The 23,477-nt window shown below is 36.3% G+C and overlaps 1 protein-coding gene across 4 annotated transcripts in view; it reads right to left on the reverse strand.

Annotated features, from left to right (window-relative positions):
• LOC145685839 (uncharacterized) overlaps positions 1-23,477 on the reverse strand; it is a 199,226-nt gene that overhangs the window by 173,368 nt on the left and 2,381 nt on the right. Inside the window, exon 2 of one of the 4 annotated variants that reach the window (XM_081758448.1) lies at positions 5,308-5,337. The exons of the other annotated variants lie outside the window; for them this stretch is intronic. Within the exon in view, the coding sequence (XP_081614574.1) occupies positions 5,308-5,337 (30 nt within the window). The remainder of the gene's footprint in view (positions 1-5,307; positions 5,338-23,477) is intronic. 4 annotated transcript variants of the gene reach the window in all.

The raw sequence follows: 23,477 nt of genomic DNA on the forward strand, positions 1-23,477 counted from the left end.
AACTCTTACTAATTTTAGGGTGCTCGTAATGAATATGAAATTAGTTTTTGAAGATCAGTTCGGGTTTCAAAGAAATACGTTATAACCGCATGTCCTCCGGTGAGCAAATTATGTCCTATATCAATAAACTTCCAATGTTTGACGGTTAGTTTCATTGCTATTCTTAGGGACATACACAGGGGGTTGGTCCTGCGACTCTTTACCTCAAGAAATTTCGACTTTGTAAATTTAGTGTAATTTAAGGTACAATTTTACAAATTTTAATATAGTCTCAAATTGGATTTGGACCCCCGAAGAGCTTTGGAACTCTCTCGAAATAAATTACTCCGTACGTTTCTTGTTATCCTTATTGCTCACACCACTGAAAAAGAAACATCAATACATCACGGTCTAGTTTGTATTGAACAGTTTGCCAGAGAAAACGTGTTGCAAAAGGTTCTTTTGTAGTTACAATTTTCCATCCCGGAAGTGGTCGTGGTGAGTGTGTGCTATTATTACTATTATTATTTATCGTTCTTGTACTGCGCAAAAACATGTCTTGTAAATGTGTTTACAGTGCAGATAAAATTGTTGTTTTTAACGAAGTGAAATCAAAAATGTGGAATTTCACGACTATCATAAAGAAAGCATATCATTTGTACTTTGGCTGTAAAATGGAATATGGTCAAGAAGTGGGCATCACATATTTCTTACAATACTTGTTCTAAACTTGCGGGACTGGCTACATGGAAAAATGCCATGCATGCCATTTGCAGTTCCAATGGTATAGAGAGAGCGGACAGATCATACTTCAAATTGCTATTTTTGCATAGTTCCTCCAATTAAAGGTCTATCTAATACAGAAGAAAGTAGACTGCTACTCATGCAAATATTCCTTGAGATTTTCGTCAATATGCCACAACGAACTAAATGTTCCACATCCCATACCTTACTACAGTATTTCATCCGATGAAGAGCAAAAGGCGGATAAAGTCAACCCAGGTTGCTAAATTGTGTTACAGGTTCATCTCTTCCACCGATCCTGACTTGACAAAACCAACATATGATTATACTGTATATTCGTCATATGATACTCAAAATGAACTAAATTACCTGGGGTTGTCAAGAAGTAGCGCAGAACTACTGGCATCTAGAGTCAAGAGATGGGGAGCTTATTTTGGAGATCTAAAAGAGTCCGTGTTTTGAACACTTCAGAATCCCCTGGAGCAGTATTTTCAGTGGATAGTGACGTAGTATGTTGTAACAATGGAATTGGTCTTATGACTGAACTTAACATAGAAGATAATCCCGATGAATGACGACTATTCATAGACGCATCAAAACTATTCTTCAAACATATTCTGCGTAAACTTCCACAAATTGCTGAAACTAAAGTATGTAATCTTTATTCGTCCTCATATTCACTAACTCATCAATAGTCCTGAATTTGATGCAGTTAGAAAATAAGGGGAGGATTGCACGGGATTCTTTCCGAAAAGTGGTGACGAATGTGTTGGGAAACGAGTGGTCTCAGAACTATAAGGAAGTAATGTTGAACCTATATCTTATACCAAGCAATGGGGTGTAAAATGTCACTAAACATGCATATCACTCCCGCATAGATTTCTTCCCAGAAAATTGCGGAGCAATCATTGATAAACATGGGACACTTCTATCAAGTTATATCTATGATGGAGAAACGATATCAGAGCCACTGGAGCAAGTCTGCGGTTATCGATTTTTGTTGAACAAGCGCTAGGGATATTCCAGAACCGCAATACAAAAGCCAGTTAGAGAGGGGCCATTTTTAATATTCATGTAAGTTATGTTTTATCACTTTCATTTTATATAGTTTTAATTTCGTATTCTCGCTTTTATATTCTTTGGAACAAACGCTGCGCCACGCACATACATAATCAATTATCATATTTTATAACCTATGTGTCAAGTGATTTTTTTTCTCATATATAGAGGATTTAATGTTATAACAAAATGTAAAACGCTTTACGTTCGTTTGATATATACTTTTATTTCACTTTATATAATTTTATTTTATATCTCACTTTTCCAATATATAATAAGGTATTTGGTATTGTGAAGCATGATTGAGCAATACTTTTCCCTCATAGTTATTGTAGATATTGCAACAAAACTTAGTACATGCATTGCATATGAACCACAGTAGCTTCAAGGTATATTGTATTTTGATACCTGCACTTAAGCCGCCCCAAGGCGCACTACATTTGAAAAAAAAAAAAAAAAAAAAGATTTTTAGATGGAAAATTTCCAATTTTCCCTTTTCTTGTACATCACTCTCTCTCGCACACACATTCTCGTGGTACCACTTGAAAGTATGTTTTATTCTAAAGACAAAGACGTATAAGCCTTGATAACCAATTGAATGCAACTGTTTGGATTGTTTATTTTATAACTCACTTTTTCCCTATATGAAATTTGGTATTGTCAAGCAGAACTGAGGGATATTTTTCCCTTACAACTATTGTAGATATTACAATGAAACTTGGAACACGTATTACGTATAAACTACAGTAGTTTTAAAGGTATATTATATATGTGTACCTCTAGCCGGGGCCGTACCAAGGATTGCTACATTTGAAAAAAGGGATTTTTGGACGGGAAATTCACAATTTTACCTTAAATATCCCTCCTCTTATACATCACGTACATATGTGCATAATGCCATTTCAAAGCATGGTTTATTCTCAAGCAAATGACATACGAACTACGATACTCGGATGAACAAAATTGAAGCAATAGCTATTTCAGTGAAAGGCCAAGTAGAAAATCCAAGAATCTAAAAGTCTCAACACTACATAACACATACTTCTGTCGATTACGCTTAAACTGAAACCAATTCACCATTTTTATTTTCGTTTTCGTATTCAGCATCCCCATTTGCATAAGAAAATGTACTTTTCATATCCGAAGCATGCAAAAAGTAAAAATATTTTATGAAGTGTAATCAGTAGCAGTACACCATTTTTCACGCAATGTCTAGGAGGTGGCGCAGTCATACTGATCTTGTGCATTGAATTTATCCATTTTCGAGATAGTAAAATATGCAGCGTAATGTGCAGGATATGTTACTATCTTCCAAACTACAAAATAATTGTATTGCGGTATACAGCGACTACATAGCCTTTAGAGTACTACGATATTTTAGTGGTAAAGCATTTCTAACCGAACTGCCTTTTTTTAAATCTATTTATATAAATCACTTTTCTTTCCATTTGAAGTCCGTTCTTAAAACGCCACGAATACGTTTACGAGAAAATATTTAGAAAGTACATTTGAATTCCCAAGTACTTCCTGGGCAATGTAGGACCACCTTTCCCATCCCACTGGGACGTCAATTTGAACCGAACTGAAATAATAATTCAGCTCGACCCAATAGTTTATTATTTCAAAAATTCATTTCAAATGGCACAGCCGTTATTGTTTGCGAATAATTTATTTCAAGTCTTTTACCCTTACGAAGTGCACTTCAATTACACTGGAGGATGAATGATAAACACTCAACTTCTAGCTATATTTAGAAATCCATTTTAAGTGGTTCAATTGTTTCTTGCATACGTCTTGTTTTCCATGAAGTTACTGATAATACTGAATTCCACCTCCTTAACGTGAGAAGATAGTGAAATACACAATTTTCTGTGAGTCGTTAACGCTCTTGCCTTAGGTGCGAGCGGTCCCGGGTTTGATTCCCGGTGGGGGCACTCGGTCGAAAAAGTGTGAAACGCTCTTTCAGGCCAGCCACCCTGTATGAGGTGTTCCTCATTCACACCAGGCAAATGGCGGGGTGGTACCTAACATAGGTCCCAGGCCGCTAACTTCCTTCCCTTTTCCCGGATAGTGTGCTCGCCGAGGGATGTCATCCCTCAAACGTGACGGGCTAAATGGCCTTCGATGCTGAAAGCAAAGAAATCTAAATCCTAAATCAATTTTAACTTACTTTCCCCCCATAGGATACGCTATTTATAACAAAAAAAATGACATAATAAACATCCGGGTTGAGTCAGTTGATATGTTCAAAAATTCATTTCAAACAGTTCAGCTATTCTCCCGTGATGTGAGATGGAATGTTACTTTAAGATATTAAGAAAAACATTATAAAAATTATGTCTGTACACTTAAGAAAGTGGAATTTTCTAAAACGCTGAGGCAGTTCCCCACTTTTTTCAAGAATTAATACACGAAGTTTAATCTGTCGAATATGAGGAACCCGTGTGATATTTTATTTTTAGTATATATTTTAAACATCCCTCTCTCTTAGGATATTCATTTATGAAAGGGACATTATACAATCCAGGCTCTAGTGAAGCTCTATGTTCAAGAATTCATTTCAAACACTTCAGTCGTTTTCTGGTGACAACATTACACTCAACATCGACTTGAATGTGAAAGGAAAAAATATAGAAATTTTCCCTTTCCCTTCTTAGTAGCAGAATTTTCGATGCCTCGAGAACACCTGTAAAATTACTCTTAATGTTGACCTTATATGCCGAATTTCATCTTCCTAACTTGAAGGGCTCCTGAGACTCTTGATTTTTGACACAACTAATAAATCCCCTTTCTCCTCAGAACATGCAGTTTATTTCAAGACCTAAGATTAAGAAAAAAAAAGAGAAAAAAAAGCTAGGTATTACGTTGAAAACTTCATTTCAAACTGCTCAGCAGTTATATGTAAACGTATGGAAATGTTTCAATTACAAAAAAAAAAGATAAAGGCCATTATATGAATTTGTCACGATTCATAAAATGAGTATTGAATGTTAAATAGATCTAAGATTTCTCCGCAAGTCTTCTGTACAATACCTGTACAATGATTAAATTAAGTAAACTGTTAAATATTCATGGGTCATTAAACCTAATCCTAAAAGACCTAGACATTTATTTAAACTTTCATTATTAAGATCCTAACGTGAAAATTTTCGATACCGATAAAGTAAATCATAATCCGTACTCTTAAATAGTACGGATTAAGGTGTTAATTTCAGACCAGCATTTCATTAGTGTCCAAGAAGGTTCGAAAAATACTGCATCTTTTCTCTTTAAGAAAAATAAATTTGATTTTTGTTTAAGCCAGAAGGAGGCTGGGTGACCCTTGTGCTAGTGCAACGGCGCAAGTAGGTGCGTTAGGGATGGTGGGTATGACCGTAAACAAATTTGTCTGTAACCATTGTGCATACGGCAGAACACGTCTATGTGTTTGGTGTCTTGTTATATAGCGAGAGGGATTTTTTACATGAGATAGTTATATATACAGGATATGATACATTTTTAAAACTAAAACATCATCTTACCAACCTTCTTTAGGTACCTTGCCATATTTCTCCCCTGTAAATACACAGTACATGTTACAGGAAACAAATAATGAAAATACATAAAATTATTAAAAAACAAAGAATACATATTCGAAACATAAATGATATTCTATCTTATTTTGGCATTTAAAAATATACTAAAATTACCATATAATATTTAAGCATCAACGGATTGATATCACGTATGAAATTCTGTTTTCGTAATATTAGTTTCTTAAACATAGTTAAATTATCATAATGATATTAATGTCACCGCTATTTAGTGTGTGCAGGGAGGGTAGAAAAATTGCCTCCTCCAATGTATAAACTATTTTGTGACCGCTACTTTACAGACAATTTTCAGTAGTTAGAATATTACTGCTATTTAGTCTACATGTGGGAGTTGGGGCGGTAGCTTGTCTAAACTGTGGCTAAAATACTTTGTGACTATTTCAATAATCATGTATCACTAAAATAAGTGATTCCTACTTTATAGTAATTATGTTCTTAAATGTATTTTAGTACTTTGTCTTCCGTGAACTTACGTTAAAAGAATTCAACATAATGGCCAGTTTGATGTTTACAACCTTAATCGTTTAAACAGTTGGATGTTATAGTGATGCTTTGTGTCATTCTTACGTTTATTTCTAGGAGTTCTTACTATTTTGTTTCTCTACTCTAGTATAAATTTATTCTTGGTTGTTCTTGAATATCCCAAAAACTCATTGCATTAGCGATTATTAAAGTATATACAATCGATCTATGCAACTTCCCTCAACGCTAAGAACGACTTTATTTCTAGATATTCGACTTTAGTACAATATCTCTTGATTTCATAATACTGAGTTAACAGCCTCTCCGGAATGATTCTACGCCATTCAATGTGATATTTAACCACAGTTTCAGGAGAAAAAATAATTGTCGTCTCAGAATTGGATGAAGTTTGATGTATATGTAGGCCTCTATCAGAGAGGATTATGCCCCAAAATCTAGCCCTGTACATTGTCTGGAACATTCTGAAAGGTTTGTTACACGTCTGAAAACAGCGGACATTGACACTGCATGCCAGTAAGCTCTTAGCTCGGCTGGACAAGTCTAGCTGCTAGTCTATATAGTGTTCAAACATAGCTAGTGCAATCACAGCTATAATACAGCAGATTTCCAAGTGTTGGTAGTGAATAGTCCCGTGATCCAGGTGCACCATTTCCTGTAATTGTGTACATTCAAACTCTGGGTTGCTGCTTAGGTGATTCCATTATGTGAGCACTGCCACGCCTCTACTGTGCTACTCCATTTCGCAGTCACAGCAGTAAGGCAAGGGTTGAACATTGCCCGGTGCAAGCGTGGATGACAGAACAGTCTCCACAACTTAATCCTCAGAGTCTGAGCCAGGTGTACAAGTGCAGGAAGGAACTAAGTAGGCGCTGTTCCAGAGCAGCTGACCTACAGGCAAGTGAAGACCAAAAATCGTCAGGATGGACAGTCTCTTAATGCAAGTCCCGGTCAGCTATTCACATTACCCTACGCAACAATTGACGTACTGAACGAGAACATTCAGGTACTTGGTACGTTAATAATTCAGAATAAGAAGCTGAAACAAATCTGGTACCTTGAAAAGAAGTTGAAACCTATAAGCAAATAATTCAGGGAACACCTCCAAAGTGTCGCTCATGTTACACGGTCTGAAAGTGATGAACCTTCAGAGGTGGCATTTGCACCTCTAATGTGTCTCCCGACATGGTTACACGAAGACCAATGTAGGCTCCAGGAACATTCTGGAACCAAGCTGACATTTGGCACACTTATGCCAAACATATGGGGCTAGCTTAGTATAAAATTTCAAGAAAATCAAGTGGGCACTTTCTAAGATATCAATGATCTAAATTTCCCTGCAAAATGATATTTGATTTCCAAATAAATGATCCTGGCATATATTGTAGCGAATTCTTTTCTCTTCAAAATGGTACATATTTTTTCTCTCTCTCTAGCTTAATATTTACGGAAAATATGACCAATTGAAGCTAACAAGATTCTACAAATAATAATAATAATAATATTTGCCTCTTTTTTACCACCCTGTACCCTGATCTTACAGAGGATATAGGGCTACAATTTTGTGCATGATCATCTCTCATAAGGTCCTACATGTACACCAAGTTTCATCAAAATCTGACACCATAAGATTTTGGGCGTGATTGTTTTCACGTGGAATGACTCTTCCTGACGATAAGAAATGTGATTGGTTGGTGACGTAATGTTGATGTAGGATATGTGAGTGTCGTCTGTCTGATAGTAGTGTGAGTTTGTTAGTTATATGAAATTTATCACAGGTTATATTGAGAGCGCGTGGCTTTTCCTTTTGTACCTATCATAGAGGTAGACTTTCCTGCCTTCTAGACTATCGTGAATTTTGATGTTGGTCTTGTTTCACTTAAAACGTACATAAATGGAATGGGTTATTTTGAATGTTGAAATATTAGTATTTCAATTTTATCTTTGGAAGAAGGTAGATGAAAATGAAAGCAAGAATTATTACGTCATTGCTATGTCACGATTTTGTGCACTATGTGACTTGGAATTAATTCAGAAGAGAAGGTCCAAAATGCTAAGTCTGAAAATCGTTAAAATTTTGCCACTTTTTATGAGGAAATTCGCGGATACTACCTTAGGAAATGTTTCTAATGGGAAAAACTGCATCTCTTGTTCCAGTTTCACGCAACTGCAATTTTTGAATAAGGGGAATTAATTGTTTCATTACACCTCAATGCCTATCTAACATGTTTCCACTTAAAATAGTACCAACAAGATTATATTTTTAGTATTTCAAATAAAACATTAAGATCCTTTAGATGGTACGGATTAGTAGAAAAATTGTCAGTTTACCATGCCTTTTTGTAAGTTTTACGGGCCAAGGTTCCACTGACGCCGCCCCGATCGGACAAACATAAAACTGTTTTACTCATTACTTTGTTTCTTACTTACTATCTTATATCCCCACTCAGTTGTAATTGTAAGTCGCAAGTATATATTAATTCCCTACATTCTTTATTCTTCACTAAGTAAGAAAGCAGCTACAATAAAGCATCTTATGCCCGCACAAAATTAGTCTCATTCAACAATTTACTGTTGTCAAACTCACTCAAACTCAGAGAGAACGAGAACAACGATTCACCCGTTGCCCTATGATCACCTACTCTTGTAAACCATCATACAATATAATCAACATTTTGAGAAATTTAACTAGTTAGTTGCAGTGGAGTCCCTAGGGAACTGTATGGAGTGGTGTTAGAATCAACTTTCTTTCCGTGTTGCATCATTCACTTCCTAAAATAGTTACTAAGACAATGCGTTTGCAACATTGACACATTATGTTTTACTGTCAGTTTATTTAATATCGACTCACTACGAGCTTTCATATATTACAATATTAAACTTGATTTTTTTTCCTTCCTTCCAAAACACCTGTTAGTTCTTCGGTTTTAAAAGTTCTCGTTTTTACTTTTAGGTTCAGTGATTTTCTTTCAGAAATATAACTAACAAATTACTGTGCAACTATTCATATAGGTACCTAAACAAAACCAACGAACCGAAACAGCTTTAGCGGGTAGGGCATGGTCTACCCAAAAATTTTGAAAAATAAAAACGTCTAAAAATAATAAATACATATTTACTGAAAAGAAACAAATCAAATACTTTTCATTTAAAAGAAATAAAATAAAATAAAAGGAACTCAGCATACTCAAAATACTGAAGCAGCCATGCTAACGAAACAAATTCTATCTTATCTATCTACTTACGTGAATATTTGTTTTATAGTTATCAATATTTTAAACTTTGCTTAGATATATTGACAAAAAGAAGGCAAACTGTATCGACTACATCTGTAGCTGATCAATTAAGACTTTAATTTTCTTGAATCATATATCATACTACGCTTTTAATTTTAAAATTCAAGCATCCACTGTTTGTATAAACGCCATTTTAGAGCACTGGTTATCAGGGACCTACGAAGGAATTTAGTTTGGGGGAACCACAATTTTTCAAGGGTAAGGTTCTAATCTAATATGAGGGCAAATTGTATTAAAATTTTCACAGTTTCCAGGGTTGGGGACAGGAAGTGTCAAAATCTCAAAGTAAACTTCAATTAGAAAACATATCAGGCTATGTGACCGCTGTCTATGAAGGAAATTCGTGGCTCAAGTAGGTTTTACAGACAAAATGGAGAGCTTGAAGTAAAAAAAAAAAAAATCCTCAACCACATGGGCCATCTCCATCATTCTCATATCCAAGAAATGCTGATGATCTGTGTACATTAGTAGTTGACGTTCTGATAAAAGTTAGTACTGTGCCTCCCACAGGAAGGAGTTATGTTCTTTTGCAAAGTGAGGTATGCCGAATAAATATGGCTTTTTCCAACTTCAAATGATAAACATACTCTACTACTTATTCAAAAGTCATGGACTCATCTATACTCTTCCTTTAAGTAAGTCTGTATTTTTATTTTGACAGAAAACTTAGCATTATTGTGTTATTACTCTACGTAAGGAGTAGTCTTGAAAAATCTTGTTAGTTTTGAAATTTGTAAACAACGAATCCATTATCATCCCAAATTCATATTTTGACAAGTGCTTTACAATATTATCTATTCATGGAACTAATTTCAAAAATTTAAAATATGTACTTTTTGAAAAATTTGAATTTTTATTTTGACTGAAAAAATATTCTTTATTAGCTCGTATGACGTTGTATACCGCATGAAAGGCCATGGTAAATGCTGTGAAATGACACCTCAACCACCCCTCTAGCTCCGTTAGGAGCTGGAATTCCAATTTCAAAAGCTTGTGAACAAGCTATGTTGGGATTTTTTTTTCAAAGTGTACATAGCCCATACTTGTTGATATATAAAGTTGAAATTTGATAGTGTTCTTAGTTTATCTATACAGCGTCTATGCGCCAAATTTCATTAAAACCTGAGATGTGAGGTTAAAGCACTTTGTTGAATTCATACGGAATGATCCCTACAAGAAATTTTAACACCTCAATATTAAACACTTTTCTATTCTTAATGATTTTAAAATGCGGGGTAAGTGATTATACTCTCTTGTACACATAAAGAATACACTATTTCTAGATTAGTTATAATTTTTCTGCAAGACAAAAATTCCTAGTTTGCCTTGTATTATGTGAATGTATAGAAGATGTAACTGTAAAGGAATGCCAATTAGTCTTCGTAAAGACAATGCTTTTGTGTATGTACAAAGACAGGAGTGTAAGAATCCTATGGAGGTTGAATATTTCTTCACAACATGATCTTGGTTTCAAGTTTTAAATAATACGTATGGCTCTTTCCTGTATACGGAGGTTGGATAAGCCAAGGTGTGATGCTCCATAACAATAACTGCAAAATTTGAAGTGAATATATCTTACGATAGTATAATAAAAGCAAATTATGTCGAGAGACGATGCTTTTTCGTCTATATAAAACAAAATTATACTGTCCAGTTTACTGTTTAATTTTAAAATCCTCTTACCAGATAAGTCTATCTTGAATAATTAAACCTAAGAATTTTGATGAAGACAATAACTTAAGAGTAGAAAATTGTTCTTTATTGATGGAGTTTTGAGCAGACTGGGTGAAAGATGAAAATATAGTACCAAAGATTTGTCGATATTTATCTCTATGTTGTTAGTGGGTATACGAGGGTGGGCTGAGAAGTTCTCGGCCCGACCTAGAAGGACTTGAGCTGCAGGCATGAAAGTGTGAGGCTATTCAACATAGTCCTCTCGAAGGTCAACACACTTGGCACTTCGATGCTGCAACTTCTCCAACCCCTACCAAAAAAAAAAAAAAAAAAAATCTCAAGGTCTGCAAAAACTGTTCCGCAGCTGTTATCACCTCTTCATCACTGTGAAATTTCTGTACTTTCAGTGCTATTTTGAGTTTTGCAAACAGATAATAATAACAAAAGGGCAAGATCTGGCGAGGAAGGTGGGTGGTCAAATCAATGAAACCCTAGGTCCCTCAGAAAATCCATTGTTCTGCCAGCCTTGTGGACGGGAGCAATATCCTGCAAAAACAAGACACCTTCCGTCAACTTTCCCCGGCGCTTTTCTTTAATAGCGCCCTTTACCTTAGCCAGCAGAGCGCAGTTATGTTTTGGCCCTTTGGAAGGCAGTCTGAGAGCAAAACACTATCCTTATCCCAGAATATTGAGACAAGCACCTTCCCTGCGGACTTCTGTGCTTTGAATTTTTTGGACCTTGGAGATCCTGAGTGGCGCCACTCGCATGACTGCTGTTTGGTTTCCGGATCAAAATAATGCAAACGTTCCATACTCGGTAACAAGCCGATTTAAAAAGTCGTCCTTGGAGTTCGCAGAATTCCGTAAAATCACCTGCGTTGATCTCTCACGTTCTCGTTTCTGAGCCGCGTTAAAATATTTCGCAGAAAGCTTGCGCATGTCCAACTGATCATGGATTATTGACCCAACACGTTCTTTGGATATGTGCACTTTGTCAGCTATCTCCTGAAGCGAAATCCATCTGTTGCTCAAGAGCTCCTTCGTGGCTAAGCGGTTAGCGTACGCGCCTATGGCGTGGGAGACCCGGGTTCGATTCCCGGCGGGAGCTCATGTGGTTCGGATTCCACGTTAATCAGTAGTTCCACGTCTCATATAGCCTCGCTGCTGAACGGGACGTTAAACTCAACTTAACTAACTTACCATCTGTTGCTCAAAATTAGGTCATGAATCTGATCCACTTTTTCAGTAGTTGACACTGACACTGGCCTGCCACACCTGTCACCATCTTCTGATAAAAATTCACCACGCTTGAAGTTCGCACACCATTTCTTCACAGTGGAGTATGAAAGGCACTGTCCACCCAATGTGTCTAGCATGCAACCATGGATTTCCTTGGTCGACTTCTGTTGCAGGAAGAACTTCATTACATCTCGCAACTCCTCTCTGGTGAATTTGACATCTAGCTCCGCCATGGTTCATTCAGTTACATGTAAAATAAAAAGCGTTCATGGTTGAATCGAGAAATTCGGTACTTAAACAATAAAAATCAACATTTCACATGGCATCAATTACATCAGGGCAGTAGTACATTAGGAAGGGGGTCGGACCGAGAACTTATTAGCCGACCCTCGTATCAATATGAATATAGAATATTGATCTGCTACATTGTTAAAAAGTTTTCCGAGAGTAGAATTTTATACAATCTTTACTCATACGCTCACTCATTTTAACCGTAGAATTATAAATACTATTTTGATGACGGACAATCTTCAATCAGCATTAAAAAGCTTTTATTGGATTCTTCCGGACGCACAATATCACTACTCGATCAGACGGTTCTACCAAGTTTTGACAGATTTCTCTCATTTTCAGGTTAGGTTAGAGCTTTGCACTTCATCAAGCGGTGCATACATTACTCACTACTTGCTCCATCACTACTTGCAAATTGACTTCAGAAAGGCTCAGCATAAATACAGTGTAGACCTATGCCATAAAAATTACTGCGCATAAAGCACGAACCAACTTGTACTAGGTAGCTACTAAAAAGCACAAACGCTATCAACCGAGTTGAGTTGATTTTGAGTTTAATGTTCCCTTCAGCAGCTAGACAATGAGACGAGAGTTACTGTTCAACGCGGAATCCGAACCACATGCGTTCTCGCCGGGAACAAAAACCCTGTCCTCCCACGCCAAAGAAGCGTACAGTAACTGCTTAGCCACGAAGGAGCTAGCTAGCTAACAGATCCAGAGCAGAACCGCAAGAGAAGGGCCAAGCGGTACCGAGTGGGTGCGTCCGTAGGTATCTACAGTAACAGCGATGGGAGCATAAGCATAAACGAGGATAATGGATCAGCACACTTGCACACACAATACCTTCACTAAAAATGCTGCGTATTGATAGCAATTGCTTATATTCACACTCATTCCTTCAGGGAAAATGTTTCATCAATAAATTTTATATTTCGCAGAACCGTCTACTGGAGTCAACCCGGCGTAATTATATCCGTAACGATTCATATTATTTGCACGCAGATTATCAACCTGTATGCAACAATTACAGCAAGTTCCAGGAAAGCAAGAGTGCAGAATGATTTAGGAAATCAATTACAGCATACAAAAGGAATTAATTTATTATTATTTAAGAGTGTGTTGCAAATCTGCACGAAAAAGTCAATACTAGAATCCATTGAGGGATGTGAAGGAACCTCATTTGCTCTTTCTCAGACATTGGTATTAGAACTTATGTCTGAAGAAAATTATCGATGAAGATAATGTAATAATAGGTAACTGTTTAGCAAAGGGAGACCAACACGAGCGAAGACAGAAAACAACGTGCCCTGCGTGGCTCTAACCTGCCTTCAGTCGCTAACACTCGCTCCGGAATCTAATTAACGCATCTAATGGGGCGTTTACGGTGCCTTCCATTTCAACTCAGGCAAAAAAATATTATATATATATATATATAAAATTGTACCATCACCATCTCAGATATTGTCGAAAATTTTTTTATAGCAACTAGACATGTTTTTAAGAGACCCATATTTTTTTGTTTTCTCGAAAAATAATTTCCCGCCAAGTAATGGGCCATCAAAGACGGGGAGTACAATTTATGAATTCTAGAAGACATGGAAAATGGTCAACTTCGGAGCCTCACCATTCGGCTATGAAGACAGGTAGAGGTATAATTCTTGTTGTAGTATGTACGTACATAGGGATATAAATAAACTATATTTTATTATAGTTTGGTTTGCGCATGCGTATCTTTTTGTACATAAATTAACAAATGAACGTCAATTTCTCTGAAAAGTCAATTTTTTGTTTCGACCACTTCCGGTTCGAATTTTAAAATTCTGTTTTCGCGGTTGGTAAGACCTGGTTACCCGCTTTCCGAAAAAAAAAAAAATGGTATCGCTTCTGTGTGCAACCGTTTTGTCGCAAAAAAATTTGAGAAACTGTAAAATTTTCAAAAATCGCCATTTTTGGGCGCAATTTTCTCGAAAACACCATCTTTTAAAATTCTGAAATTTTGTCAGATGGTGCAACTTTACATGAATAATAAACACACCTTATACCGTTCTCGATCAATGCTTCAAGAATTAACTGCAGCCTTTTAAAGTTAGTGAAGTTTCGTTAACTTTGATGTCACTGTTAGCAACACTGGGAACAATAAAAGTGCAATGATTTGATGATGTTTGTGGTGATACATGCTTTGCCTGAATTGAAATGGAAGGCACCTTACACTTAGTCGATTTGTGGTCGATTCAGTTGAAATGACGTTACTTTCGACTGTGTGAACAGGATTTCGGCTGAATCCCCTGCTGGTCGAAAGCGGATATTTGTCTGGCAACTGAATTGAAAGACGTTCTATTTTATGTGGTCAATTCGATCAAATTGTCTAGCGAATACAATTAGATCGCCTGCTGTAAACACCTGATTCCAAAAATTTTTGAGGGGAAACGAAAACTGTCTTGGAAATGGCCCGTTTTGATACGGCTGAGATTATTGCGGTTATGCTTAGTTTGCATTATGTTACTTTTATAATAATACGAGAAAAATGAATGCTTATGGAATACAAAAAACACTCTTTACAGGAATATTGCTCCTAGGCAGGGTTTGCACAAGTGGGCTCAGCCCGAAAAACCCGGCCACCTGGAAAAACCCACTTTAAAACCCACCTGGGTTTTTTACCTATTTGTTAGTATATTATTGGTACAACTAAGGTGATCACATTGTAAGTGATTTATATCAGATTTTAGACTTTCCTTGGGCGAATTAGAGGCTTTCACGTTAAGGTATACAACAACATTCAACATTAAGACCTTTATAAAGTTCTGAATGCACTAAATGAATTTAAAAAAAAAAAACAGCTTGAGATAGTTATAGAACAAATTAATATATGGATTATGCTTATAGCCTATTTGAAGTAAAATAAGCAATTTTGTACTTTAGAAAATATTTTCCGTGAATAGTATGCTCGTCGACTTGGCAACACCGAGGGACATTATCACTCATACGTTTGATGGGTTTGAGGTCATAGGTGCCGGTACTAATAGTACATATGTAAATACATTAGTAAAACTATTAGTATTATTTCTTACTTTTGATGTAAAACACAAGTTTTTTTTTTTAACTAAAATTTGGTTGAACCATAACAGTTCAGTCATTTGTTGCTACCACCGCCCGCTGGAGTCACTCCTCTCGCTCGCTCCTTATACTGCCTGTCGAAACAACGATTTAAAGCGTACGACAAAAACAAAAGATTGGCCGCTAGGTGGCAGGGACAGCCGAGGCTTCTTCTCGTCAATTTCAATGTAGCTCTACAGCAATTCGGCGTATTTTTTCCCCAATTTTTGAAAGAACTAGTACAATTTTTCAATAATTTACTTACATACGGCAAGGTTGTATATATGTTTTAAATAAGAATTTTACTTTTAATTAATAAAACAACAAATTCTACATATCTATTATCACATAGTAAGAGAAAGGATAACACAAAAAAGAGCGCAATAGACATGTAATAATCGTTAGCTGTATCAGTCAGTAACACCATGTCATTTGTGATTTGCTAAGTACAGTATTTCTCTTACATATAAAAATAAATAATATGTAATTGAAAATACATCAAGTATCATCGATAGTTTCTCAAAGAAGTAAACCCAAAATAGACCAAATACACTCCAAGCAATTAAATTATGATCAACTCAGTTGATAAGACCAACAAAAGCAGCTCACATTGCTGGTGTTGACTGGGCACCACCACCATTATATTGTTATTATTGTTGTTGTTATTATTATTATTATTATTATTATTATTATTATTATTAATATTATTATATTAAAATTATAGACAAAAAGAGCGATGACTCATCATCTCAGAAACACAAGACTGCCGTTGAATCTTATCAATGAATCTGCACACTATAAAATGAAATCAGGATTTACTATCCATCTCCCCAAGATACATTCTCATACATTCTCATTTTTCTATGCCAACCCAAGAAATTTTGTACCTGATATCTGTGCAAGGCTGGATTTAACACTACAACTAGACACGGGCCTAAGCACAGAACGATCTTACGATCGCCCGTTGGACCAAAATTTAATATGCAAAACGAAAAAATGCAAAAGATGAAGAATAATAAACATGGTTAAAGACAGTAAACACTCTCCATGACGTTCAGCATGATTACGTTAATCATGTTGGGGAGATGGACACCTTCGCTCGGTACAAAGCAAGAAGGAAGGCAATTTAAATTTATTTTAAGGGCAAAAGTTCATACAAATCTAAATAAAATCAGTTGGACAATGTCAACAATTTTCATTTTATACTGCTTCATAATACCCTTTTCTTTCACTTCATTAATCTTTATGATTTAGTTTTCATTAAGATGATAATGAAATTAAGATTTTAGTGTGAACAAGAAGTATAATATTCAAAAGTTTTATTGAAGGATTTAATTATTCTAACCAAAATAATCACTTCTCATTGCAGTAGAAACATAAATTTCAACAATCAAATACAATTATTCTGAGACTTTTTAGTATTTCAATATTAACAATTTACGTATTAAACTTCAAAACAATTTCTTTTACTCTTGCACAGATTGATCATTCTCTGTAACTTTGTTTTAAAAGATGTAAATTTGAAACAGTTTGAATCTTTCTTTACAGCAGATTCGAAACTAAAATTCGTTAAAATTTGTACAAAAACGTATATAGGGACAGGGTGGCTCAGTGGTAGACCGCTTACCTCTATGCGTGGGGTTCCTGGTTTTGTTCCCGGCCAAGCAAGTTTGTGATGCACAATTTCGTGTCCGTTGGTTTTCTCGGGGTACTTTCATTTCCTTCCACATTTCATTCCACCAATTCTTCCATCAACATTCACTTGCCTTAATCATCCGTCTGCCTTAGCTTAACGGGATAATCGTAAGACGTTATATTGAAATTATCCTATATATATTGTGTTAAAATTTTGTACGTCGGCATGAGAGGCGCATTTTTTTTTTTTTTTTTTTTTTTTTTTTTTTTGCCTATAGGTGGCAAAACATTAAATCTGACACCGATCCTGAATGTATTTTCTGATGCCTTTGGCGTAGGAGACTCGGGTTCGACTCCTGGCGGGAGCTCATGTGGTTCGGATTTCACGTTAATCAGTAGGTCGAAGTCTCATATAGCCTCGCTGCTGAACGGGACGTTAAACTCAACTCCACAGTATTTCCTCGCGAACGACTCGCTTTACTCACTCCAAATATCAATAATAATAATACGAAACAGTGGAAATTGTCCAATACTCATTTTTAGAGTTTCAACTGTCTTTCTGAAAATGGGTTTGAATTTTCAAGAAAATTAAAACGCCTTGCTTATGCTTTCTGCACATATAAATGTGGTTTCTCATTTTATTTTTTCACTATTATTTCTGATAATGGCAATTTGTGCTTTTCTTGACTGTGACAGTTCAACAAAGTGCATTCCGCAGAACTGGCAAACATAATGCCTCAGACTTCTCAGTAAATCTACCGATTTCTTGAAATCCGGTATAGTAGCCTCCCTTTAATGAGGTGAACGTGACACAGTTTAGAGTATGGAAGTTCACCTTTCTAGATCGCTCTTCTAGTCGTCTATTACTAAATTCAGAGAACACATTGGGCACAGAGTCTTCTTTCAGCTTCCGAACTTTACATTTTTTAAATCTTCTTTTACAGAATGTTGACAACAAACAACAGATCTGTCTGGAGGAATTCAGTTACTTCCCTTCGTATCACCATGTCTTGATATTTTACTTTACCATTTTTCTGCAGTTGAATACTCGATGGTATTTCGTGAAACGATACCCCAACGTATTCTAAAATGTCTCTTTGTGCCTTAGAAAAGGACATACAACAATAATACATTTTAATTTGCGAAAACACTAAACCGCACAATGTATTTTCCTCTATGAAATTTATACACACAGGCCTCGCTTAGTGCTGCACCCATGCGGCGGGATTAGGAAAATATTCGTACGGTGATCTCCATGTTATTTTCGATATTTCGACAGGCAGTATAGAGAGCGAGCGAGAGAAGAGTAAATCCAGCGGGCGGTGGTTGCTACTCTACAAATAAGCATTCTGTAGAATCAACACCAGCAATAGCATAAAAATTCTTGTCAAATTTAAGAAGGTTAATGCTCGGGGTTACGAAGACTATGTAACGCTTACTATTTCAAGTGCTGGGTTCAAATTTCCGTACTAGTGGAAGTTTTGATGTACACGCCATGAAAGAAGTTTGATGTACACGCCATGAAAGAAGTGCACGAGAAATTCCCGAATTAAACGCAGAAGGATCGGAAATGAATATTTCAATAAAACTATTTACTTAAGCCTGGCATACGTCCCGTAAAAAACGGAACAGTCCCGTTTTTAGGCCCGAGTGTTCCGCGTCCCCGTAAATTTAGTCGGGAAAGGGAAATGTCCCGTATCTTAACTCTGTTCCATTTCTACTATCAATATCAGCTTATTCGAAAAGTAAAAAACAAAAAATTCTGACACTCCCTGGAAATCCTGTAATTAGTGAATGTACAGTACGCTGTTGCATTAACAGTTTCGAGGAAGTTATTACACCACCCTGTTCGACTTGATAGCAAGCGAAATTTGGAATGCTACTTTTTCCATTGAACTTGATAGAAACTCGGATACTCTCCGGATTAAAAAATAAATAAATAAAATGGCTTTGAGTGTTTCTACATTTACAAACACGGGGGAAGATGGCTGACCTTTTCTCCAGCAACACATTAGGTAAGTTAACAAGAATTATAATCTTTTTCAGGGGCTAGGGGCTCAGAATTGTGCTTTGGTCCAGGTCTTAGAAAAATCTAAATCTGGTCCTGACAATTTCACACGACACAGGTAGAAAAATCAGCTTTTCATCAGATTAAACTGACGAATATAATTTTGGCAAATAAATCCATGTATACTAAACGCAATGTTAACTTGAGAGCCGCATCACAAGCGCATTAGTACATGTCAGCGCGCGAACCTTTTCACAGGGAAGCCTTTGTATGTGTGTGTGTGTGTTTTGGTTTGGCTCTCAATCGCCAGGGTTTCAACTGGCGCTGCTCTGGGTTTCAGCCGATATCCGCGGAGCGGTGATTTCTCGTCCTTTTCCTGCCGCTTACGAAAAATATGTTTCTTGGTGTATTTGTTTTAATAATTCATGAAGACACGACAATAGTAATAAATGTATTGGAAATTCGTACGTCATGTATTTGCAATCCTCACAATTAAAACCCGAGAGCATGAAAACTATTTTGCTTATTCATTTCAATTGATTAAGGTAAGAAAGGATAAGAAATGAAGTTATTCTCATATATCTACCTGGAAAAGGTCAATCATAAACAGAAACATACGAGCAGCCACCCTCCCACACAATAAATTAAAAATGCGTTTCTTTTTTTTTCTAAAAGCACAGCAACTCTTCATTGGCACTGAGTAAACCACAGCGAACCGGCAACAATCATATTAACAATTTCTTCAATAGTTTTGTCTGCATATTTTTATCTTATTCGAGCTTACAAATTGTTGACAATTTACTTTGCTTGACTTTAAAGAGGTTTCCCTTCCTCGTGTTTGCGATAATGCTGAGAAGATGATAATTCGGATTCATTCATATTTTCAACTTCGCGCTTAACACTCTCCATGGTTTCAATTTCAGTACACCCACGTACCCACTCTAACGCACGCGCGAAGACGATATTTGGTAGAGCAATGTTACTCTCTGCACAAAAATTGCAGAAGTTATATGCGTGTCCCGTTCTTTCTTTTGTTTCATTTATCAGCAGGCAAAGAAGTTTCTTACGGGTTAACTACTCTATTTAATTTATATATCATATAAAAATATTTAACCATTTCCCATCCATTGTGGACGGTTTCTAACATTGATCAATTAACTAATTTTAATGGTCCTCTGTTTTTGATATAAGATTTTTCAAGTTTTTAATCTTGCAACACTTGCAAGAGACTCGCATCTTAGCTGCCAGCTTTTCACTCCTTTCTTTCCTTCTCTCTTTCCGATTCTGAGTCGTGACGTCATTTTCATAACCCGTTACTAATAAATCTAGTACCTTTTATTTTAAATATTGTTTCTGTATTGACATTTTTATGTACTTGAACTCAATTAGCTCTTTGAATTGATCTCCTAAGTAATGTTTTACGTGTGTAACGTGAAGAACTATGTAATGTGCGCGGAGTCGCCTGAATTGAAGCTGGGTATCTCGGCTATCAGGATAAGGTCGCGGCGAGTATAAATATTGCTAAACGCGCCAAGAATATTGAAGGTAGATTGTATCACTGATTTAAATAATTTGCATATTGTTTTCCTGTAAAGCATTTTTATAGCACATCTTAAGTTTTTAGGCCTCTTCAGTCTGTACAATTAATTGCAGGCTACGAAGAGAGAAAAACAGCTGCTGCTTAGTGAACTTTCGCCTATTATATTCTTGAAAAAAATAAATAAATAAAAATGAAATCTTTTACTTTTAGTCTCATGGTTATGCCTGCTATGCTCAAGGTGACGGTGATGATGAGAAATGAATGAAATGACGGAATGAAGAACGTGGGAGGAAATGTGAGAATCCCGAGAAAATCCACGCACACAGTTTGTCCACCACAAAGCTCACTTGGCGCGAGCAGGGATCGAACTAGGGACTCCATGCACCAGAGGTGAACGCTCTACCACTGAGCCACCGCGGCCTATTATACTTTTGTTCATAACCAGACTGTTCAATTCATTGTGTTGGAAAGTTGAGGGGGGGGGGGGTCTGAGGTGTCCCGTATTCTCATGGAGAAAATATAGCAGGTTTATTTACGCTCGAAGATTTTATTTCATATAAGACATTTTGAAACATTTATATAGTTCATACAACATAAATTATATCTTTGTTTTAAATTAATAGACCCCTTTTGTATTCATATTTGGCGAATGTCAGTCAGACTTCTGGATGACTTGATCTACATTTGTTCGTTTGTTTGCCGAGCTCCTTCATGGCTAAGCGGTTAGTGTACGCGTCTTCGGCGTGGGTGACCCCGGTTTGCTTCCCGGAGGGAGATCATGTGGTTCGGATTCCACTTTAATCAGTAGATTCAGTGTAATATAGCCTCGCTGCTAAAAGGGACGTTAAACACAAAATCAACTCAACTCGCTTGCCTCTACCACACACACAACAGGGTAAATCTTTCGGCCTTTTAAGTTAAAATTTTCACAGAACAAGAAGAGACAATCTAAATTTCCTGTATAGATTTTGGCGGCATACCTACGAAAAATATCAAAATGGTGGCCATTTTTTTCAAAACAGCGAGTATCTACGTTACGAAGCAATTTTCAGTCTTTTAAGTTGAAATTTTGACGGTGGAAGCACAAGATATGCTAAATTTGCTGTATAGATTTTCTTGGGGATCGAATGTAAAATTTCAAAATGGCGGCCATTTTTTCAAAACAGCAGTGAGTAGAAAATTGTTGCAAGTTGTGACAATGACAATCTTGAAACATAAATCACAAACATAAATAACATTTTAACACTTTTATTCCAAAGACATTGAAATATTTCGAAAAAAAGGATTAAACCCGAAAAAAACCAATTAAACCCGAAAATATCCGAAAAAACCCATATGGGCCCAGGTGGGTTGGGCTTTTTAAGAAAAACTCGGGTTTTTTCAAACCCTGCTCCTAGGGGAACAGCAGTAGATTTATTCGTCAAATAAATTTAAAAATCATACCCGCGAATCTAAGGAATAAAATTTAAAATATCAAAATACTTCGAAAAGGTCAGGTGCAGGCGTGGAAGAAATACAACCACCAAAGATAACTTGGTTCATGAAGCTGATCGCTTTCTATACCACATTATACAAGCTTCATTAGAATGCACAGGTCTGCTTTTCCTGCACCACTAGAAAGAATTGTTGAAAAATCATAATTCTTTCGTTTAATATCCTCCTTATTACTCCCTAAAAGGTTTCCACTCGGCGACATGAAAATACCTCACTTGGCATACATAAAATACAAAAAGGCCACAAGAAGTAATTGCTGAAATATTTCAATTCTTTTACGATTTGCGTACAAATACGTCTTCCGGGTGTGTAGAATATAACCTACAGTTAAAAAGCCCAAACCAATCTGTGCTAGGTGGTCTAATGATACCTAACCGAGTCCTGGTATGACGAGGCTGCTGGCGTCGAGTGATAGTGCGGGGGGAGGATTAAAAAAAAAAAACATATCATTCTTCATTATTTAATGACTTCATATGGCCAGTATTAGACGAAAGCATTTATCGTAGCAGATATGCTGCCAAAAATCTCGTACAATACTCTATGGCATCAAAAGTATATTGTGCTTTTACACGGTAGCATTTTGATAAGCATTTTCTCGTGACGTAGCAAACAAATCACTGGAGAAGAGCGCAATTATAGCTCCAAAACTAAAAACAGATATTTCAGTCACTATTTCTTCTAAAGCACTTTTCCGCATATGCTTATTATGATACAAAGGACTTTTAACGGGGCAGTAATACTATACAGATCCATAGATTTTAAAATTTACAGAAGAAATTTCCAATATTTTAATAGAGTAGTGTATAAGTAATGGAAATATGTTGTGCACTTACATCTGAGATGCGTATTTACGTGGAAATATAGAAATCAAAAGTCGAAACTGAAATGCACGTAATCTTCAATCAGGGGCCATAAAATTTTGGCAAGTCTGTAATTTCCCCATTTTGTATCGAGAATAGAACCCAAGCAACCCCTTCGGGGCTTCTAACCCGTTGTTACTACTACTACTACTACTACTACTACCCGTTCCTACTCCTGCTCCTATTCCTACTACTACTACTACTACTAATACTCTTACTACAACTACTGATACTGTTAATATTATTAAGTACTCCTACTTGTACTCTTATTACTACTTACTCCTACTATTACTCTTACTACTACTATTACTCTTACTCTTACTACTACTGCTACTACTACTATTCCTACTACTACTGCTACTACTACTATTCCTACTACTACTTACTCCTACTACTACTAATACACCTACTACTACTTATTCCTCCTCCTCCTCCTCCTACTACTACTACTTATAACATGGATCCGTATAGTAAAACTACACGTTGCCATCT

This window comes from Thermobia domestica, chromosome 5 (genome assembly GCF_964235325.1).
Source record: "Thermobia domestica chromosome 5, izTheDome1.hap1.1, whole genome shotgun sequence".
NCBI lineage: Eukaryota > Metazoa > Arthropoda > Insecta > Zygentoma > Lepismatidae > Thermobia > Thermobia domestica.